Genomic DNA, 19,108 nt, shown 5'->3' with positions numbered 1-19,108 from the left:
AGCCCCACGGAAACCTCGGGCCCGAGGTCCCGTAGCCCCAACCCTGCACAGGCCCCACCTGCACAGGTGCAGGACCCCCTCCCCCCACATACACGATGGGCTTCTGCTAAGTGCCCCAGGCCAGGGGCCACACCTGGGCCGGACCCTCGCCTAACTGGAGCCGCCTCCTCTGCTGGCAGAACCAGCACCCAGGCCAGATTCCTGCAGTCCCTCAGGGTCCTCCAGCCCTGAGCAGGGAGGGACCCTGGCTGAACCCCTTGGCCATGCGCCCAGGAGTTCCCTGGGGCCCACCTCCCTCCCTACTTTGCCTGCCACAGTCCGTCCACTGGTGTGGGGGTCAGAATGCTAGGACCTGTGCCTGCAATTCCAGAGGCTGACCCCAGAGGGCGGGATTCATGCCTTATTAAACCTACGGCAGGGGACTTCCTGTGGCCAAGACTCCCAGCTCTCCTTGCAGGGAGCCTGGATTTGATCCCTGGTCGGGAAACTAGATCCCACTTGCCACAACTGAGTTTGCGTGTTGCACTTAAAGATTCCATGTGCCGCAAGGAAGATGGAAGATCCCGCATGTGGCAACCAAGACCTGGTGCAGCCAAATCAATACCTTTTTTTAATGATGGTGGTGCCCTGGCCTCACAGGATGCACCTCACCTCTGCGGCCCCCTGTCCCTGCCCATCAGCAGCCATCAGGGTGGCGACCCAGAGCCTGGTGCTTTTCTCCTGGCCCTAAGGAGGGAAAGCCCCACCTGCTGCCTGCCAGATCCTGTCCAGCCCAAGCCCTGAGGGTAAACCCACTTCCCCAGGGGCCCCACCAAGCCCTGACACCCACAGGCAGGATGTCTTGTGCCCTGACGCCCCTGCATGCCCCGAGCTGCCCTCTCACTGCGCCTCGAGCTCCTAGTGCCGTTGGGGGTCTGGGGCCAGGTAGATCCTTCAGCCTGAGGTCTGGGGCACAGGCTGGGGCCAGGGGCGCCCTCCCTGCCCTCTGCCTGCTGTGGGGTCACACGAGGACAAGCTTATCCTTTCAACCTGCTGAGGCCAAAGCAGTCCCCAAAGGAAAGAGCCCCTCCTGAGGCCCCTGGAGGGTCCCCGGTGATGGCCCCCATTTCTTCTCCCCTGGAGTGGAGGAGCTGCCACTGACTCAACCAGCACTTGCTCCTCCTCTCTAGGATGGCTCCCAGCCCCTGCTGAGGGCTGGGCTCCGCTGCTGCTGCTATTTCTGTTTGACAAATGAGGAAAGCAAAGGCCCAAGGTGCCGGAGGAGGGCAGCAGGGCAGGACTATGACCTGGGAGGGCCTGACTCCAGCCTCAGGACAAGTCAGGAGACACTGAAGGGGCTGGCGCCAATGGGACCATCACTCCGTCCCCAGGAAATGTCAGTGGAGGGAAGGGTCTGAGGGTTATGCCTTCCTGGGGAAACTGAGGCCCTGAGTTGGGCTTGGTACCCAGCCTGTTGCCTGGACAATCCCTTTCCCCTCTCTGGGCCTGTTTCCCCACCTGCAAAAGAGAGTGGTGAGGTCTCCAGGAGCCCTCTGTGGTCTTAGTCTTGGGGGCTGGTGCATCTCCAGGGTGGCTCTGGCCCCCAGCCCCTTGGCTCCCCTTGGGCATGGGATGGGGGTTCAAGCAGGGGCCCCCTCCCTTGGCAGCTGCCCCTCCTTACTTCCTGTTTACAGCAGCTGCAGAGTCTCATCTCTTCACCCCAAAGCCATTATGATCACCATGGCAACCAAGCCATGTTTGTTCCAACAGGTTGGAAGAACCTGACGCAAGACTGCAGGGGTGGGGGGGCATCAGCTACAAGATCCTGGCTCAGGACCTGCCAGATCCTCAGGGAAGGACATTAGTTGCCCTGACCCCATTCCTATCCCCTGTAGAAGCCAAGGGGCAGCTGGTGGTGTGGGGTCCAGCCCCCTCCCCTGCTCATCTGATTCATTTGTGCAAAGCTGCTGTGCATTTCCCAAGCTCCCCCACCCGCTCTGCCCAGCTGTGCTGGGTCAAGATGGAAGCAGGACCTGGGACTAGAGCCTCCAGCAGTAGAACACACCCTGCAGGGCTGCCCCTCTCCCTGCAGGGCTGTACCCCCTCCCTGCAGGTCTGTTTTCCCCAACCCAGGTGGTTCTGTGTCTCATCCTGCACAGATAGGTACAGGCGGCTCAGACATGAGTCTGGGTCTAGAAGCTAAGACAGGTGGTGGCCCTCTCAAAGCACTGTCCGCCCTCTCAAAGCACTGTCCACCCCCTCCTGGGGTGAGAGGAGTGCATCTTGTCCCCTCTAGACCAAGGAATAGAGAAATCACAGCTGCCTCCCTGCATGCAGCTCTGTGCTGAACCCTGCTCCTCCAGGGTCTCCTCCGCTCAGCTCAGCCCTGACCTCCCAGAGCCAACCGTTCTTTTACTCTGGGGCTGAGCAGAAGTGGGTTCCAGGTCTGTCTGATCCCCAGCCAGCCTAGAGTCCCTCCACTAGAGACGAGGTCCTTTGGGGTGAAAACTTCTCCAAACCACAGTCTGATCCCCCAAGTACAAGGTGCTCTGAGGGTCCAGCAGGGTCTACTAAAGGTAGGAAGGGGATCCAGGGAGCCCGCGCATGTGAGCAGCCTGCAGGGTTCTCAGCTGGGGTGGGAGAAGCCTCAGATGGCGAGGCCCAGCCTGGGCTCTGGGAGTCAGCAGGCCCCGGTGGGCTCAGCAAGCCATTTTTACGGGCTCCCCAGGTGACCATGGCGCGGTGGAGGGGCGCCAAAGATGGGCTGGGAACAGCTCGAGAGGGTTCCAGCCGTCGGGGTAACCTGGCAGGTGGCTAGACATGGGCCGTGGGGTCGGTGGCCCTTTCGGTGACCAGGATTGTTGCGGGCGTTCTGAGTTGACCCCTGCAGCACACGTAGGCACCCCCCGGGGTGCGGGCTGTCCCCTCTGAGAAGAGCGGCTGGGACTGCGGAGGCGGAGTCCTCAGGCCCAGGCCCGCTCCAAGCTCCAACTGCTGGCTGGGAGGGCAACTTTGGAGATGACCACACAACCCTTCCAGAAAAGTCTGCGCTGCGGCCCAGGCGTATCCTGTTCGGTTTCCGCAACTCTTGTCTGCCCTGGGGTCCCCGAGAGGGGGTCGTGACGCAGAGCGGGTCTGCTCCGCCTCAGTACCCCCGTGTGGGTTGATTGGCATCCCCGAGCCCCCTCCCCTTAGGGTCCGCGGGCTGGGCACTAGGGGCACGTGGATCCTCGCCCTGCGCCCCTAGCGGCGCGGGCAGGGGCGAAGAGGGGCGCGAGGGAGGCGGGGGCGGGACGGAAGCGGGCCCCGAGCGGCGGGGCGGGGCGAGCAGGCTTAGCCCCGCCCCCGGCCCCTGCAGCCCGGGCGCGGGGCCCCTGGCGCTCAGTCGTGGGCGCTGGCGGCAGCGAGCGGTCGCACCGCTGGAGCGACCCGGGAGCCGGCGCCGAGTGCGGCGCCCGCAGGAGCCCCGTCCCCGCGCCCCCGCCGCCTTGCCCACGGTGAGTGCCGCGGACTCCTGCCCGGCCGTCGAAGCCCAGCCCGGCGCCCCGCCGGCGGACCGCGCTCGCCGCCACCCCGGGGCGCCGGGAGGTCGCCAAGACGCGCCGTCGGCACCGGGGAGACGAGGCCGGCGCGCGCTTGGAGGAGCGGAGCCTCGGAGCGGGAGACGGTGCGCACTGCAGAGGGGCGGGGGAACCAGACCTCCCAGCCGCGGAGGGCGCGGGGCTCCAAGACCACCGCCCCCCCCCCCCCGACATGCGCAGGGTCACTACGCTCGGACCCGGCGCCCTATCCCCGGGGGAAGCCGCAGGTGGGCGGGGACCGAAGACTCCGAGACCCTCCACGGGGTTTCCCAGTCCACCCTCCAGCGATTAAGACGCCCCTGAGCCCAGCCCGCTCCCCCTCCTCCGGATCCTGGCAGGACCCCTTGTTTTCCCCAAATTCCTCCCGGCGTCTGGGTGGGTCCCCCAAAATACACCCTTTCCAGGCTTCCAAACTGTCCCCGAACCGAACACCCACCAATGAGAGAAGCACCCCGACAGAACTGGGGTGGGGGTGAGGTCCGAGCGGGGGTCGGGAGGAAGGGGCGAGCTGGGAGCCTGTCCCTGAGAAGTGGGAGGGGGGAGCAGGTCAGAGGGACCGGCTGGCCAGGTGGGAGGGGACCTCTGAGGAAGATCTTACGGGCACTTCATTTTAAATGCGTTCATTCTAGAAGCATCTCGCCAACATTTTACTGCTGGTCTCCGGCTTCAGAGCTCTAGGTCCGCCCGCGGAATTGTTTACAATACAGACCTCAGACCCCTCCCTTGGACTGGGTGGGGAGGAGATCCCAGTGAGCAGTGCTTCTAAGAGGCGTTACAGGCGGGCTGCGGGACGCACTGCGGCCGCACTGTGTGCAGGGGAGCACTGTGCAGGGAGTCAGCGGAGGGGGGCAGCCGGAAACCCCCTAGGAGAGTGAAGGGGGCCAGCTGGGGGCTGGGCTGGGCAGCAGGGAGAGCCAGGTGGCCAGGCCAGACCTTCTGCTGCCCCCTTACACATGCCAGGGGCAGCATCGGTGGATGCCCTACCCCTAAGTCCCCAGGGACCGGTTTCAGTGAGCGGCCCCAGCGCCCTGAGGGTGTTGATTCACGTTCAGGGCGGCCAGTGGGCTGCTAGGGATTCTTCTAGAAGACCAGGCTGGCTCTCCAGTTCAGCCCCACTGCTTCAGACCTGTCTCCTTCAGTGCTAGCCCCCAGGTGGGCTAGCAGAGACAGCTGGGCTTTGAGCCCTGGGTTCTGGGCAAGTGACCCCATCACTGGGATGTGAAATGCGAGTGACATCACTTTGCAGAGTGATCCTTTCCCACTCAACCCCAGGCCTTGGGCACAGCCCTGAAACACAGCAGGCCTATTGCTTTCGTCTGGGTCTTGGTGCCTGTAGGGCGTCCAGCTCCTTGGCTGGCCTCGCTTTGTTCATTGGACAAACTGGAGCTGGTGGCCAGGCCTGAGCGGGGATACAGGTGTTTCCTGCTCAGAGCTTCTGGCCAGGCCTGGGTGGGACTGAGACACGAAAAGTTCAGGAAGGAGTCCTCTGGGGTCCGTCAGACAGACAGGGGGTCCCCTGAAGCCTGTACCCTGCTCACTCTGCCCCATGCACGCCGAGAGCCCCTGGCAGCCAGTGAGTGCTCCCTAGAGATCGGCCCCACGCTCTCTGTCCATGATAGCTCTGAGAGGGTGCTGGCTGGCCCCAGGGCTCAGGCTGCCGGGTGCAGCGAGTCTGTGGCTGTACAGGCAGCCCAGGGGTTCCCAGGGGACAGAGAGGGCTTCTGAGCTCCCAGGAAAAGCCTCTGCACCCGGACACCGCTGCTGCCTCCCTCCTGGGCACAGGCTGAGATGGGAGCAGGGAGGGGCCCGCCTGGACCTGGGATTCAGGACGAGCCAAGAGCTTAGCGCCTGGATGCCAGAGCCTGGGAGGCCGTGACTCTATCCCGGGCTGCCTGCTGGCTGGGTTGACCCTGGGCTTCATGAGCCTGGGGTCTCGGTTTCCTGGTCTAGGTGCGGGGAGCAGAGTGTCACTTCCTATCCAGGGCTGGTCTGAGGAGGGGGCCCCCCTTGCCTTGAACACTCTCGTCTCACCAAGAAAGCCTCCCACCCTGCAGCTCAGGCCACTTGGCTCCTGCGTCATCTTTGTCTCCGGGACTGTGAGCCCTGGAGCCCCCGTCACACGTAGACGCAGCTGGCGGTTACCCTGGCAACAGCTCAAGCAGTGGCTGCTCCCTCGCTTTGGGGGGCTGTTGGGGAAGCAGCGTCTTCCAGTCAGCTAGAGAGGAAAAGGGGACCCGTGACACCCAGCCCCCAGGGACCTCACAGCTCTCTGGGCTGCCGAGCCCGCAGCAGGGGTAGGGGCTCCCTGGGGCAAGCACCAACTGGCGTGAAGGGGGCCCAGGGCTGCTGGAGGCCGAGGCACCCCTCCTCCTGTCCCAGCTCTCGGGTCTGGCCGGATGGGTTCCCCTGGCCCTGCAGCTCCAGGATTGGAGGATCAGGGACTGAGATGAGGAGCTGAGAGCTGGCGGGGGTCACATACCGGCGATGGCAGCCCAGGCACCACCCCCACAGAGATACACCCGGCTTGCTCGAAAAGTCTGTCCTGGACCCTCAAGGTGGCAGGTGTGCCTGGCCCCGCTGTCCCAGCAGAGGGTGACCATCCGGGAGGAGGTCAAGGCTATAAATGAGGACGTGCCAGCACTCACATGGCCCCTGGCAGTGGGCACACAGGGCGGGGTGGGTCTCCCTGGCTACCCCACTGCCAGGGACCTGTGAGAGCCCAGCAAGTAGAGCTGGATCTGGCGGGGTCCCCATTTCCTATTTTGTCAAATGAAAAGGACAGGCTCGGGCTGACGTGCCTGGCCTGGGTGGCGGGGGGCGCCCTCAAGAGTGGACAAGGACAGGACCCAGGCAGTGGGCAGGTCCCCAGGTGAGCCAAGGGGAACATGGCATGTCCAGCACACAGAGGCCAGCAAGCCAGGGCCAGGGAGCCCAATAGGTGGCACTGAGGGGCAGAGGTGGCGCAGGAGAGGGTCTTTGCTTTGACCTGTTGACTTTTAGCGTGGGAACAGGAGACCATGAGACCACCTTGTGAGACGTTGTGGGGGCAGGGGTATTGGGAGGCCAAGGCCGGAGGTAGTTGCCTGGGCCAGGTCACGGGGTGGAAGAGGCGGACTGCAGGGCCCTTGGTGGCTTCCCCCCGAGGTCTGCAGGGGGCATGAGCACCCGCAAGGTGTGAGGGGGTTGGAGTCAGCAGTGACAGCCGTGCGCCCCTCAGGGGCGTCCCAGGGCCGGGCCCCCTGGACAGGAAGGTGTCCCCCGAGCAGGTCCCACTCCCCTTCTGCAAAGTGTGGGCTGTGGGGCCGCAGCCCCTGTCTGCTCCCAGGGCCTGTGTTGCCATAGCAACTGAGCCACCACGCAGCATCCTGCCTGGAGTAGCCTAGATGTCACCCTGGGGCACGGGAATTCTTCATGCCAAGGGAGGAATGGGGGCTGGGCATGGCGGCCCCCGCCTGTGTGTCCCCTGAGACCAGCTCAGTCCGAATCATTCTGGTCTGGGGAGCCCAAACCTGCGGGGAGGCAGGGCTTGGACTGAGCAAGTCTGCAGCCTTGGGAGGGTTGGAGCCCATGGCCCCAGCAGTAAGCACCTCTGAGTTCCAGGTCACACCTCTGTCACTGCTCAGGGTGGCACCTGATGTGACCACAGGGGACAGTAAGGCGGGGTTCTCTGCCCACAGATCGCCCGCCATGTCCACGTTGCTGGAGATCAAGAGCAGCGTGCTCAGGCAGGTGCAGGTGTGCCCATCCTTCCGCCGGAGGACGGAGGAGGAGCCGGCCAGCGGCAGTGCCGACCCGCCGGAGCCCACAGCCGGGGCCTGGTGGGTGCCCCCCAGCCCACTCCCTTCCTCCCCTGACCTCACACACCAGCACGGCCCCTGGGGGAAGCCCAGGAGGCTCTGAACCCAAGGCTGTGGAGGGCATCACACTGCACCCCCAGCTGTTCAGAGACCCGGGGATCCCTTTGAGTCATGTGGGCTGGCACGTGCTCTGAGCTGCAGTGTTTGGAGGGTCTGCTGACCCCGAGTGTGGCCTTTCTTGCAGGAAACCCGGAGATGGTGTGGAGTTCTTCGCCCAGATGCGCCTCATCCTGAAGAAGGGGGAGGGCAGACAGGGGCTCCCGTGCCCTGAGGTGCGGACACTGCGGGCCCTACTGCCCCTAATGGGCCCGGGCTGGCCTCCCCAGCAGCTGCTCCGTGCTCCCCTCCCTCCCTCCCTGGAGCACTCCCTGCCAGGGAGCCACGGAGACCCTCACACCCCGGCGCCCCTCACAGGTCCTGCTGCGCAGCAGCTCACCTGCCCCCGCAGAGCCCGTGGACCCCAGCCGTGGCCTGAGAACTTTGAGCCAAGAGGAGGTAAGGGGGTGGGGGTGTCTGGGGAGGGTGGGCCGACCTCCCCATGGGAGTGAGCAGAGGTCAGGGGTGGGGAGGGACCCCTGGTGGAGGCCCCAAAGGTGCAAAGGCGCAGAGGCAGAGACCAGGCTCTGCCAGTGGGAGGAGCGGCTGGGGGCTGGGCAGAGAGGGTGCGTCCGAGGAGCCGAGAGCCCCTGCAGTCGGGACTCAGGGCCCACGTCCCCACTTACAGGTGGACATGCTCTACGAGGAGGCTCTGTACACGGTCCTTCACCGCGCAGGCACCATGGGCCCCGACCAGGTGGATGACGAGGAGGCCCTGCTGAGCTACCTGCAGCAGGTGAGCCCCAGGCCCCGCCCACTCGGCTGGCCCGGCCCCACTGTCTCTGGGGGTGGCTGAGACACTTTCCCCACCTGCTTGTGTTACTGTCGCCTCAACACACAGAGTTGCCCTACATACATAACACACACACAGGTGCTCAGGCAGACACACATAGGCTGACAGGCATGCCCAGAAAGGTGGACAGACACACAGACACATTCAAACAGAAGAACACACAGATGGACACAACTACAAAGAACATCGGAAAAGACAGGTAGACAGATGTAGGACTCACACAGAAGGATGGACAGACACACAGAGAAAGGTAGGAAGGACAGACCCCTTTCTTCCTGCTGCGTGTGCTCCCCCTGCCCCGTGAAGCCCCCGGGATGGTAACTGGTCTGCTTCAAGGGCCCCTGGGCCTCACACCTGCCGGCCTGCAGGTGTTTGGCACCGGCCCCGAGGAGCACGCCGCGGCTGTGGAGCGCGTGAAGAAGGCCAAGGTGAGGCTGCTGCCCGATGGGCAGATGCTGCCCTCGCAGTGCTTGTGGGCAGAGGCTCAGGGTGGAGGGGTGCAGGGCCAGCCGTGTCAGGCCCACACCGAGCCCCAGAGACCGTCACTGCCCCCCACCTGCAGGCACCCACCTATGCCCTTAAAGTCTCCGTCATGCGTGCCAAGAACCTGCTGGCCAAAGACCCCAACGGTGAGTGGGGGGCCAGCCGGGTCTGGGGGCCACGGGGGCGGGGCTGGGACTGAGGCACCCACCATCTCCTAGGCTTCAGTGACCCGTACTGCATGCTGGGCATCCTGCCGGCCTCAGGCGCTGTGCGGGAGCCTAGCCCGCACAAGGAACAGCGCTTCAGCTTCCGCAAGGGCAGCAAGCGAGGTGGCCCGCTGCCAGCCAAGTGCATCCAGGTCACCGAGGTCAAGAGCAGCACCCTGAACCCCGTGTGGAAGGAGCACTTCCTTTTGTAAGGCCCCTTGTCCAGTTGGGCAGCAGGGTGGCTGGGCGGGGTCTGTGGCGGTGCCGGCTGGTCCTGGAGCAGCTGCACCCATAGGTGGTCTCAGTGCCTGCCCCTGGGAACCGAAGGGCTGGTCCTGTGCCCACTTTCCAGAGCAGGAGACTGAGGCTCAGAAATTGTCCCTGCCCCAGCACCGGGCAGGGCATCACCTGGACCCTCCGGGGCACCTCTCTGTTCTCCTTACAGTGAGATCGAGGACGTGGGCACAGACCAGCTGCACCTGGACATCTGGTAGAGGCCCCTGTGCCCTGCAGGGCAGGGGGTGCGGGCGCCTCTGGTCTGGGCGGAGCGGGAGGGGGCAGTCAGAGCCAGGCTGAGCTGCAGACAAGCCAGGCCCCCCACTCCCTCCAGGGATCACGACGATGATGTGTCTCTGGTGGAAGCGTGCAGAAAGCTGAATGAGGTCATCGGCCTGAAGGGCGTGAGCAGGTGGGGCAGCAGGACCCTCCCACACACAGGGGCCAGCGGGTGTGGGCTCCTCAGGGGCCACAGGCCTGAAGCCATCCTGCTGCCCCCAGGTATTTCAAACAGATTGTCAAGTCTGCCCGCGCAAATGGGACAGCGGGGCCCACGGAGGACCACACTGATGACTTCCTGGGGTGCCTCAACATACCCGTCCGGGTGAGTGGGCTGGCAGTTTTGCTTGCCGAATGGTTGCTCCTGGGTGTCCCACCTGGTGTTGGCAGCAGTCCTGCCCCACTGCTGCTATGTCCCGTGATACCCCAGCAGCTTCCCATCCTTCCTGAGCTGGGGCTGGGGGAACATCATGCTGCAAGTGGGGAGGGACAGCCTCCAGGAACCTCTAGTGTCCAGGCACCCCTGAGCGCCCCTGTGCTGGTCACCAGCGTTCAGTGGGAAGTAGAGGCCTGTTTCTCCTGCCGTCCCAGAGACAGTCTGTGCAGGGAGGGAGCGTTAGGCAGAACCACCAATCTGAACTCCCTTCCCCTAGGAGGTGCCTGTGGCTGGGGAGGACCGCTGGTTCAAGCTGGAACCGCGCTCTAGCGCCTCCCGGGTGCAGGGTGACTGCCAACTGATCCTCAAGCTGATCACCACACAGGTGGGAGCCAAGGGCCCCCCTCCTGCAGCCCTGCACCCCAGCCCATAGGCTCGGGAAGGGCTACTGACCAGCCGGCCCTGCGTTCCAGAGGGACACGAACATGAGCCAGCGTGGGCGGTCGGGCTTCCTGTCGTACCTGCTGCTGCTCAACCGTCTGCTGCAGTTCGAGCACCGAGCCGAGGAGGTAGCGCCAACCTCCGGCCCCAGGGCCAGCCAGGGGCGGCTGGGGAGGGCGAGGCGGGGAGGCCAGGGACCTGGGGGCCGAGAGGGGATGGGGGTCTCCCGCCTCCACCCACGGCCAGCCCGTCCCCCAGCCCAACTCGAGCAGCTGGCGTGGCGAGCTCAGCGGGCCTGCGGCCACCGTGCTCTGTCTGCACGGCGCACAGAGCAACCTGTCGGCGCTGCAACTGGCTGTGCTGTGAGTGGGCGGGGCCGCGTCGCGAGGGGTGGGGCCTAGGCGCAACGGGGCTAGGTGGGCTAGGCCTGCCGCGGGGGGCGGGGCGGGGCGGGGGCGGGGTCTGGGAAGGGGTGGGGCTATCAGTCGGAGGGGCACGGGTCCCCTGCTGGGTCGGGCCCCTGACGCAGCTACTCTGAGCCTGGGCTGGGGCCCCGCAGGCACTGGCAGGTCAGCAGCCGCCACCATCAGACCCGCACCCTGGACTACGGCTACCTGCTGGGGCTGCTAGAAGACCTGCAGGCTCACTGGGAGGAGGCGGGCTCGCTGCCCCAGGAGCAGGTGGGCTCGCATGAAAATGCTCCTGGAGGGTGTGCCGGGGGGCTGTTCAGGCTGGGACAAGCAGGGACAGGACCGCCAGAGTCCTGCCCTGCTGGGGTGCATAGCCTGTGGGAGTGGTAGGGGGTTAAAAATAAGCGGACAAAGCGCGGGACTTGAGAGAGCAGCTGCTGTGCGGTCCCAGGACAGGGCTGTGCGATACCAAGAGGGAGTCCCGCGGGAGGCAGGCCGTGCGGCTTCAGCCCCGCGAGCAGCGGAGGGAGTGGGCCGCAAGGAAGGAGGCGCAGCTCGTGCTGCGAAGGCCCTGGGGGCGTCTGTGTCTCCAGGGGGCGCTGTGGAGGCTGGAGAGGGCACCGGGGCGAGGCCAGTGGGGTTGGAGGCCCGTAGTAGGGAAGGTGCTCTTCAGGGCAGGGCCTTGCAGACCGGCTGCTTTTGACGAGGAGCGGGCACTCAGCAGTCCGTTCTGAAGGGCCCTGTCCCTCAGGAGGAGGGCCTGGCAGACAGCTTCTCTGCCTTCTCTGAGTTTGGGCTTCAGCTGCTGCGACAGCTCCGGGACTACTTTCCTGCCACTAACAGCACAGCTGTCTACCGCCTGGAGCTGCTGTTGAAGTGGGTGCAGCCACTCATCTGTGGGTGGGGGTTGGGGCTGGGGGACTGGGTGGGGCAGCCCCCAGTCAGCTGCAACCCCTCGCCCAGGTGTCTTGGCAAGCTGCAGCTCTTCCAGCCTTCGTTTGAGATTTGCCCCTTCGAGACGGAGCTAAACATGGACATTGCTGCTGCCCTGAAGGTGCGTCTGGTAGCTGGGTCTGGGCTAACTGCCCATCCTTGCCCGTGCCCCTGCCCTCAGGCTGGACCTGTGGAACCACACACACTTGCCCTTCTTCCCTCCCACCCAACACGCTTCCTCGGCACTTCCCTTGCAGAGAGGCAACCGTGAGTGGTTCGACAAGCTCCTGAACACCCAAAGTCCTCGTGAGCAGGTGTGGTGGCAGAGTGGGGGGGCGTGGCCACAGGGGAGGTGCGCGGCCACAGGTGAGTGCAGGCCAGAAGGTCAGTGTGCTGGGCCTCCTTGCAGCCAGGCCCACAGCGCCTCGCCGGGCTGATCAAGCTGGCTGACACCATCTACGAGGACCTGCAGTCCTGCTACGGCATCTACGCCAGCCTCTTCCACAGGTGGGGCCAGGGCTCTCCCTGCTGCCCCTGCACCCAGCCCCTAAAGTGCCACCACCCAGCTGGGGAGCAGGGCGAGCAGGTATCTGAGGTGTGTCCTTTGCAGCATCATCAAGGTCGACTTCTTCACCCTCACCTTTCGGCAGCTGGAGCGTCTGGTGAGGAGGGGGCGTGGGGAGAGCCCCCTGGCTGGGAAGGGGCCTGGGGTTCCTTGTTGCCACCAGCCTGAGTCCACCCTCCTGGGCAGGTGGCTGAAGAGGCCTGGGTGCTGACAGAGGAGCTGAGCCCCAAGATGACCCTGGAGGTGGCCTTGGGGCTCTTTGAGCTCTACCTGACCCTGGCGGACATCCAGCGCTTTTGGAGCAGCATTCCGGGCCGGTGGGTGCCCTGCCCCACCTGTCCTCCAGTCTCCTCTTGGAGGGCTCTCTGTGCAGTCTCCCCAGGGCCTCTGCAGGCTGGGAACCTGGGACATGTTGGCTCAAGGTGTTTGATCAGGGTGAGCGCTGACGGGCCTCCCACTGCAGGGACAGCCGTTCCCTCGCCCTGGCCGGCATCCATGCCCCATTCCTGCCTGCTGTGAAGCTTTGGCTGCAGGTGCTGCGGGACCAAACCAAGTGGAGGCTTCAGGGAGCCGTGGATGTGGACACAGTGAGTGAGCTCTCAGACTTGAGGGGGCTGGGCTCATCTGGGCTCCCCCCAACCTGGGCCTCCTCCTGCTTCCTAGCTGGAGCCCATGGATGCCTCCTCCAAGCACAGCAGCTCTGCGGCCACTGCCAGCCTCTGCTTCAGCCACATCCAGGAGCTGTGGGCCTGCCTGGCATGGCCTGACCCTGCCCAGGCCCAGACACTAGGCACCCAGCTCAGCCAGGTGGGGACTACCCACCAAGAGGAGATTGGGGTCTGGGTGCAGAAGGGACATGGCCCACAGCTCCTGAGCCCCCGTCTTCCACCCCAGGACCTGTGTGAAGCCGCCCTCTTCTACACAGAGCTGCTGCGAAAGAAGGTGGATGCTCAGCCTGGGGCAGCTGGAGAGGCAGTGAGCGAGCCCGTGAGCAGAGGGGGCGCAGGAGTGGGGGATGGAGGCCTAGGGTGGCCACCACCCGGCTGCCAGCCCACGCACGTCCATCACACCTCCCCAGCTCTGCGTGGTCCTCAACGACGTGGAGCTCCTCCGCAAGGCTGCTGGCCAGGCACTGCGTGGCCTGGCGTGGCCGGAGGGGGCTGCGGGGCTTGAGGGCACGCTCCCGCGGCCCCTGCTCAGCTGCACACAGGCCCTGGACGAGGACCTGCAGCGGGAGGCCCGAACTGTGACAGCACACCTGACCTCCAAGGTGGCAGGGCCGGTGGGCTGGGGCAGGAGCCAGCTGCCCCTCCCTGCACCCGCGTTGCTAAGCACCACTCTCCTGCTCTCCCACAGATGGTGGGTGACGTCAGGAAGTATGTGCAGCACGTCAGCCTCTCGCCGGACTCCATCCAGAATGACGAGGTGAGTGCCCGGCCAGCGAGGTCTTGGGCTTGGTGGGGAATGCGTGTGTGCACTGGGGCCCAGTCCTAGCCTGAGGACCCTACCTGCAGGCCGTGGCCCCCCTTCTGAAGTACCTGGATGAGAAACTGGCTCTGCTGAATGCCTCACTGGTGAAGGAAAACCTTCACAGGTATGGTCCTGGGCGGGTGGGTAGAGCAGGGCTGGCCCATGGTCGGGTCACAGATGCTGAGCATCCTGCAGGGTGCTGGAGGCCCTCTGGGAGCTGCTGCTGCAGGCCATTCTGCAGGCTCTGGGAGCAAACCGAGACGTGTCTGCCGACTTCTATGGGCGCTTCCACTTCACACTGGAGGTAGGGCCCCATGGAAGAGCCTTTCCTGCCTGAACTCCTGGTTCCTGGCCCCTCTGCCCTTGCCCCCTGGCAATAAGACTGCTGACCCTTCCACCTGCACGCCCCCCTCCGGCCTGGTCCCCAGCCCAGACACTCCTCCTCTGGGAAGCCATCAGGCAGCATCTCTTTCCCTGAGTCTGCTGAGTCAGCAGCATCTGGGCCACCTGTTCTGACAGCTGTCTGGCTTTGGGTGCCCTCATGTCCCCAAGCTTCCTGGCAGCTTCTGATAACGGCCCAGGTGTGAGTGGCTCTGCCTTGGGCTCCAGACAGCCCAGGCCGGGTGCTGCTCAAGGCTCCATTCCTTCCCACTCTCTGTCTCCAGCACCCACCCGGCCCCTGATACCTTTTCTTTCTTGCCCCACCCCAGGCCCTGGTCAACTTTTTCCACGCTGAGGGCCAGGGTCTGCCCCTGGAGAGCCTGAGAGATGGAAGTTACAAGGTAAGGTTTGGCCCTGGGGCCTCTGACAGAGGAAGGGGCAGGGGCGGACACCTGAGACCCAGGTTTGAGTTCAGCCCCGCCCCGCGCGTGAAATGGGGCCGGTGAGGAGCTCCGGTAACACCAGGCGCCGCCTCCTCCCTGCAGAGGCTGGAGGAGGAGCTGCGCCTGCACCAGTGCTCCACGCGGGAGTGCATCGAGCAGTACTACCTGGACAAGCTCAAGCAGGTAGTGCGGCCCAGGTGCGCGCACGAGGCTCCGCCCCCAACGACCCCGAGCTCGTCTCACCGGCTCCTGGCCTTTCCACAGAGATCCATGGAACACAACCGGTTCGGGCGCCTGAGCGTCCGCTGCCACTACGAGGCGGCCGAGCAGCGTCTGGCGGTGGAGGTGCTGCACGCCGCCGACCTGCTCCCCCTGGACGCCAACGGTGCGGGCGAGCGGTGGGGAGGGCTGCCACCGGGCGGGGCGGGGCTGGCGGCGGGGTGCGCTCACAGCCGTGTCCCCAGGCCTAAGCGACCCCTTTGTGATCGTGGAGCTGGGCCCGCCGCACCTTTTCCCGCTGGTCCGCAGCCAGAGGACCCAGGTCAAGAGCCGGACGCTGCACCCCGTATACGACGAGCTCTTCTACTTGTGAGTGTCCCTCCCCACCCTGCCGGCCCGGAGTGGGGAGCAGGGCTCCAGATAACGACCCACCTCCCCTCTCCCCACGCAGCTCCGTGCCCGCAGAGGCCTGCCGCCGCCGTGGCGCCTGCGTGCTGTTCACCGTCATGGACCATGACTGGCTGTCCACTAACGACTTCGCGGGGGAGGCAGCCCTGGGCCTGGGCAGCGTTGGCGGCGTCGCGAGGCCCCAGGTGGGAGGGAGCGCGAGGGCCAGCCAGCCGGTCACCCTGCACCTGCGCCGGCCGCGAGCCCAGGGTGAGTGAGCTTCCGGCGGGGCGGGGCCAGCCGGGCCGATGCTGGCCCCGCCCCCTGCAGAGCCCAGGGTGACTGAGCAGTGAGGGCGGGGCCAGCAGGACTGACACCGCCCCCGCCCCCGCCCGCAGTGAGGTCCGCGCTTCGGATGCTGGAGGGTCGCCCCAACAAGGAGGCGCAGGAATTTGTCAAGAGGCTCCGGGAGCTGGAGAAGTACATGGAGGCGGACCCCTGAGCCCTGCGGGCGAGAGCCAAGCCCTCCACACGTCCCGCGCTGTTGTCTCGCCTTGTGGTCAGCTCTGTGCAGCTGGGCCATGGCGCCCTGTCCCGCTTCATGGTGTGTGTTCCGTGGCTGGACTCCCCGGCTCCCTTCTGCCCCACCACGTCTGTGCGGTGTGTGCTGTGAACTGTGCCCAATAAGCCCTACCCTACTGGATCTGGACAGCCGACTGGACGAGCCCTGGCCACCAGGTGAGCTTCCCATCTCCCCTCAGGTTCCACGGCCTCAGGGTGGGAGGACCCTGGTCTTAAGGCAAGGTTCTCAGTTGGGGGCCTTGCCCCCAGGGGACGTTAGGCAGGGGGGATCAGTCACACCTGGTGAGTGAGTGGTGGCTGTGCTGTTGGCATCAGTGGGTAGAGGCTAGAAGTGTGGTTTGACATCCTGCCATGAGCCCTCCTCCCAACATAGAATCGTTCACCCGTAAATGTCACCAGTAACCAGGGAAGACCTCTGTCCTGGGCCTCTCTGGGGTCAGGGCAGAGTCTCCCTAAGCGGAGAGGCTGGAAGGTCTTGAGTTTGGAGTCTGGACAATCCAGGCCTCAGAGAGAGAGGTGAACACCCGCAGCGCCCCCACCTTCTCTGGGGATGCCCCCCGCTCTAAGAGGGCATATGGAAGGGGTTCTCCTGAGAGCTCCACAGGTCTCCAGTCCCCACCCAGCCCACAGGCCCAGGAGAGGGACCTCTGCGGTCATTGTGGGAGGCTGAGGATGTCACGCCAGGCTGATTGGGTTAGTGTAAGGCACTCTGTGCCAACTGTCTGGCCATCTCCTTTTCATGAATGCACAGCGTCCACACAAGACCTACCCAGGGGTCCCATCTCTACACCCCAGGCTCTCTAGGCAGGATGTGGCTCACTAGAGGCCGAGTGCCGAGAAGCAGAGGCTCACGCGGGGGTCTTCTTGGCTTGCAGCTTCATTGGGAGGGCTCTGAGGCAGGACCCAGAGCAAGGCTGGGTAAGAAGCGCCGGGAAAGAACCCAGTCAGAGTCCAGTCCTGCTCGCAGCTGCACGGCCTGAGGCCGCCAGGCCCGTTTGTGTTCCCACAAGCTCCACTGCCATCTCCAGATGTCCTCGTCACTCCGCCTCCAAAAATACACACCTCTGCAACTTTCAGTCTCTCTGCCGTTTCTTGATTCCTTTCCAAATCTCTGTGGGGACCCTGGCTTCAGCCCCTTGCTCAGCAGTCTCCTCCTCTTCTGGGCTGCTGCTGCTGTCTCCCCCACTGTCAGGGTCAGGCCCAAGTTCCTCAGACTCATCTTCAGTGTCACTGTCAGCACCATCTCTGGGCAGCCTAAGAGAGAGGGGTATGTCCACTGGCCTCCCCGACACACCTACTCACTCACCAGAGCCCCCAAGCTGAGGACAGATTCCTATTCCCCATCCTCTCAGAGTGGAAACCCCTCCAGCTTCCCTTCTCTGCAGTCAGAAAACCATCCTGATGTTTAAGACAGTCCCCAACCCTGCAGAAGGAGGGGCTGGGATCAGAGGTGGAGGAGAGCCTTGAGTCAAGGCTATCATGACGCTGGGGGACCTACCGGGAGCCAGTCATGGGCCGATTGGGGTTTGCAAACTCTCGCCCTGAGTCCACATCAAAGGGATCTGAATAGAAGAATCAAGGAGGAAAGCGGCCTGAAGTAGGAGTCTCACAGCTGTGGCAGGAAGGTCTTCCCAACCCCGGGGCTTCTCAAGGGAGGGGGCAGGCCTGGAGGGTCCTGGCTCCCACCTGGGGGGTAGGTGTCCCTGCCAGGCCTCACCGATTTCCTCCTCTTCGGGGTGCTCCTTGGCTTGGGCCAGGAACTCCTGCTCTGCCTGCAGCACCTCCTCTGGGCTGCTGCAGGCCGCATATTTGTCCAGAAGCTGGCGGTTCAGATCCAGAAAGCCTTTACCCCACTTGAATTTCCGCAGCAAAATGACAGCGAGGTCTGAGAAGCCTGTTGGTGCAGGAAGCCTATGGATGTAGACAGTCCCTCTCCTGCCCCCCAGGAACTGAGAGTCCCGCCAATACTGGCCCACAGCCCTCTGCAGCCCACCAAGTCCCTCTCCCAACAGGGCGTCTCACGGGACTGCCCGTCTGAGCCTCCGTGTGGACCTTAAGTTCTCAGGGGATGAGCTGGGTTAACAGGGCTCTGGGGGCCGTTGTGCCCTGACGACAGCCTGACAAGCGCTTGGAGGCCAATGGTCTGTTCTGTCTCCACCTCCGCCTCTCAGGGAGAGGACTAAAGTGGGAGCTGGGAGGAAACCCTGGCCACCACCCAGCACGTGGTCAGGCTCCTCCCGGGACTGGCAGCAAAAGCACACCGACTCCCAGCTGCCAGGCCCTGACACTCACCCAGGATGCAGAAGGTGGCAGCAAAGGCCTCCACGCAGGACAGCCTGCAGGGCCGGCCATAGTTCACAGGGTTGGCAGCCACCAAGTGGGGCAGGAGCCGCAAGTGGCTCCCACGCATCTTCCCAAATGGAGTCTCATCCAGTCTGGCCCAGGAGCAGTCGATGACAGCGACCCCAGACTGTGCCACCAAGTGTCTGCCAAGAGCAGTGTAGGGCTTGGTTCTGGGTTTAACTGGGTGCTGGCCCCAGGGCAGCTATGTCCTAGGAGACTGGCCGCCCTGGGGATTCAGGGGCATCATTCAAGGACTCTCACGGGCTAAGCATCTGAGGCAATTGGGGGAAAGCTGTTCCTCCATGAGGCTTTTATTCACTCAACAAATGTTCACTATTGCCTGCTACCTCCTGGGTTCTGTCCTAGGCAACGGGGGCCAACTAGACAGATAACACAAACAGGTGAGCCCTGAAGGGAAAGATGCGCCAAGGCTGGGCGCTAATTAAGAAGAGTCCGAGCAGGCCCACTCCGTTTCCCCGCACCCAGTCCTCTCGAGCCTACCTGTCTGCGGGGGACACGTATTGGGAGCCCACGGGGCTGAGCACGAGGCCGCCGAATCTGTGGCCCAGGCGCAGGCAGCGCACCAGCCCCAGGCGGGCCAGCTTGCGGCCGGTGCAGCGCCGGGGGTCGCAGTGGCCCAACTCCCACATGGCCAGCGTGCAGGGCAGCTGCGCCGGGCCCGGGCCGCCCTGGTCCTCAGGGGCCTCTGGCTCCACGGACGCTGCGGCGGGCAGAGAAGGGAACCCGGCCTCAGGCGCGGCTCCGCGGCCCGACCCCCGGCCCCCAACAGGATCACGCCCCACTCACCGCGCAGCGCGGCGCCCACTTCCTCGGCGAAGGCCTCCAGGGAGCGGCCCGCTGGGCGCCGAGCACGGCCGCCCTCCGCGCCCTGCCCGCGCGAGGCCCTCCGGCGGCCCATAGCGAGAAGCCGGGCCCGCTACGCCTACCGCGTCTCCGCTCCTCCGGCGGCCAAGTTGTGCGCCGGCACCATTTCCGGTTCAGGTCCCC

General features: G+C 64.8%; 2 protein-coding genes across 4 annotated transcripts; one reads left to right on the top strand and one right to left on the bottom strand.

Annotated features, from left to right (window-relative positions):
* The first annotated feature begins 3,326 nt into the window (after positions 1-3,326).
* Positions 3,327-16,833, top strand: BAIAP3 (BAI1 associated protein 3). Of its 2 annotated transcripts, none has more exons than XM_086376473.1 (35): positions 3,327-3,476; positions 7,238-7,378; positions 7,602-7,689; positions 7,832-7,912; positions 8,142-8,249; positions 8,675-8,734; positions 8,869-8,935; positions 9,008-9,203; positions 9,441-9,485; positions 9,606-9,683; positions 9,773-9,875; positions 10,204-10,311; positions 10,400-10,495; positions 10,626-10,729; positions 10,927-11,047; positions 11,529-11,653; positions 11,741-11,831; positions 11,968-12,024; positions 12,120-12,217; positions 12,321-12,372; positions 12,462-12,592; positions 12,739-12,862; positions 12,939-13,082; positions 13,170-13,262; positions 13,354-13,545; positions 13,632-13,700; positions 13,790-13,869; positions 13,941-14,049; positions 14,456-14,527; positions 14,672-14,752; positions 14,834-14,954; positions 15,034-15,157; positions 15,240-15,445; positions 15,574-15,913; positions 16,633-16,833. In XM_086376473.1, the coding sequence occupies exons 2-34, from the start codon at positions 7,248-7,250 to the stop codon at positions 15,675-15,677; spliced, it is 3,459 nt and encodes a 1,152-aa protein (XP_086232599.1). In that variant the 5' UTR covers positions 3,327-3,476; positions 7,238-7,247; the 3' UTR covers positions 15,678-15,913; positions 16,633-16,833. The 2 variants fall into 2 exon arrangements, with proteins under 2 accessions (XP_086232599.1, XP_086232600.1); XM_086376474.1 differs by having other exon boundaries at positions 3,370-3,646.
* TSR3 (TSR3 ribosome maturation factor) lies at positions 16,617-19,105 on the bottom strand. Of its 2 annotated transcripts, XM_086376485.1 has the most exons (6): positions 18,908-19,105; positions 18,602-18,821; positions 18,050-18,243; positions 17,475-17,651; positions 17,256-17,319; positions 16,617-17,011 (listed from the first exon to the last, which is right to left on the bottom strand). In XM_086376485.1, the coding sequence occupies exons 1-6, from the start codon at positions 19,017-19,019 to the stop codon at positions 16,831-16,833; spliced, it is 948 nt and encodes a 315-aa protein (XP_086232611.1). In that variant the 5' UTR covers positions 19,020-19,105; the 3' UTR covers positions 16,617-16,830. The 2 variants fall into 2 exon arrangements, with proteins under 2 accessions (XP_086232611.1, XP_086232612.1); XM_086376486.1 differs by lacking the exons at positions 18,050-18,243; positions 18,602-18,821.
* Positions 19,106-19,108: the final 3 nt, after the last annotated feature.

The sequence above is a fragment of the Bos grunniens genome, chromosome 25 (genome assembly GCF_055505025.1).
Source record: "Bos grunniens cultivar Pamir isolate PY7600 chromosome 25, Bosgru_T2T1.0, whole genome shotgun sequence".
Classification (NCBI taxonomy): domain Eukaryota; kingdom Metazoa; phylum Chordata; class Mammalia; order Artiodactyla; family Bovidae; genus Bos; species Bos grunniens.
Note: the sequence above shows the minus strand (reverse complement) of the source record. Positions and strands in the feature narration are given on the sequence as shown.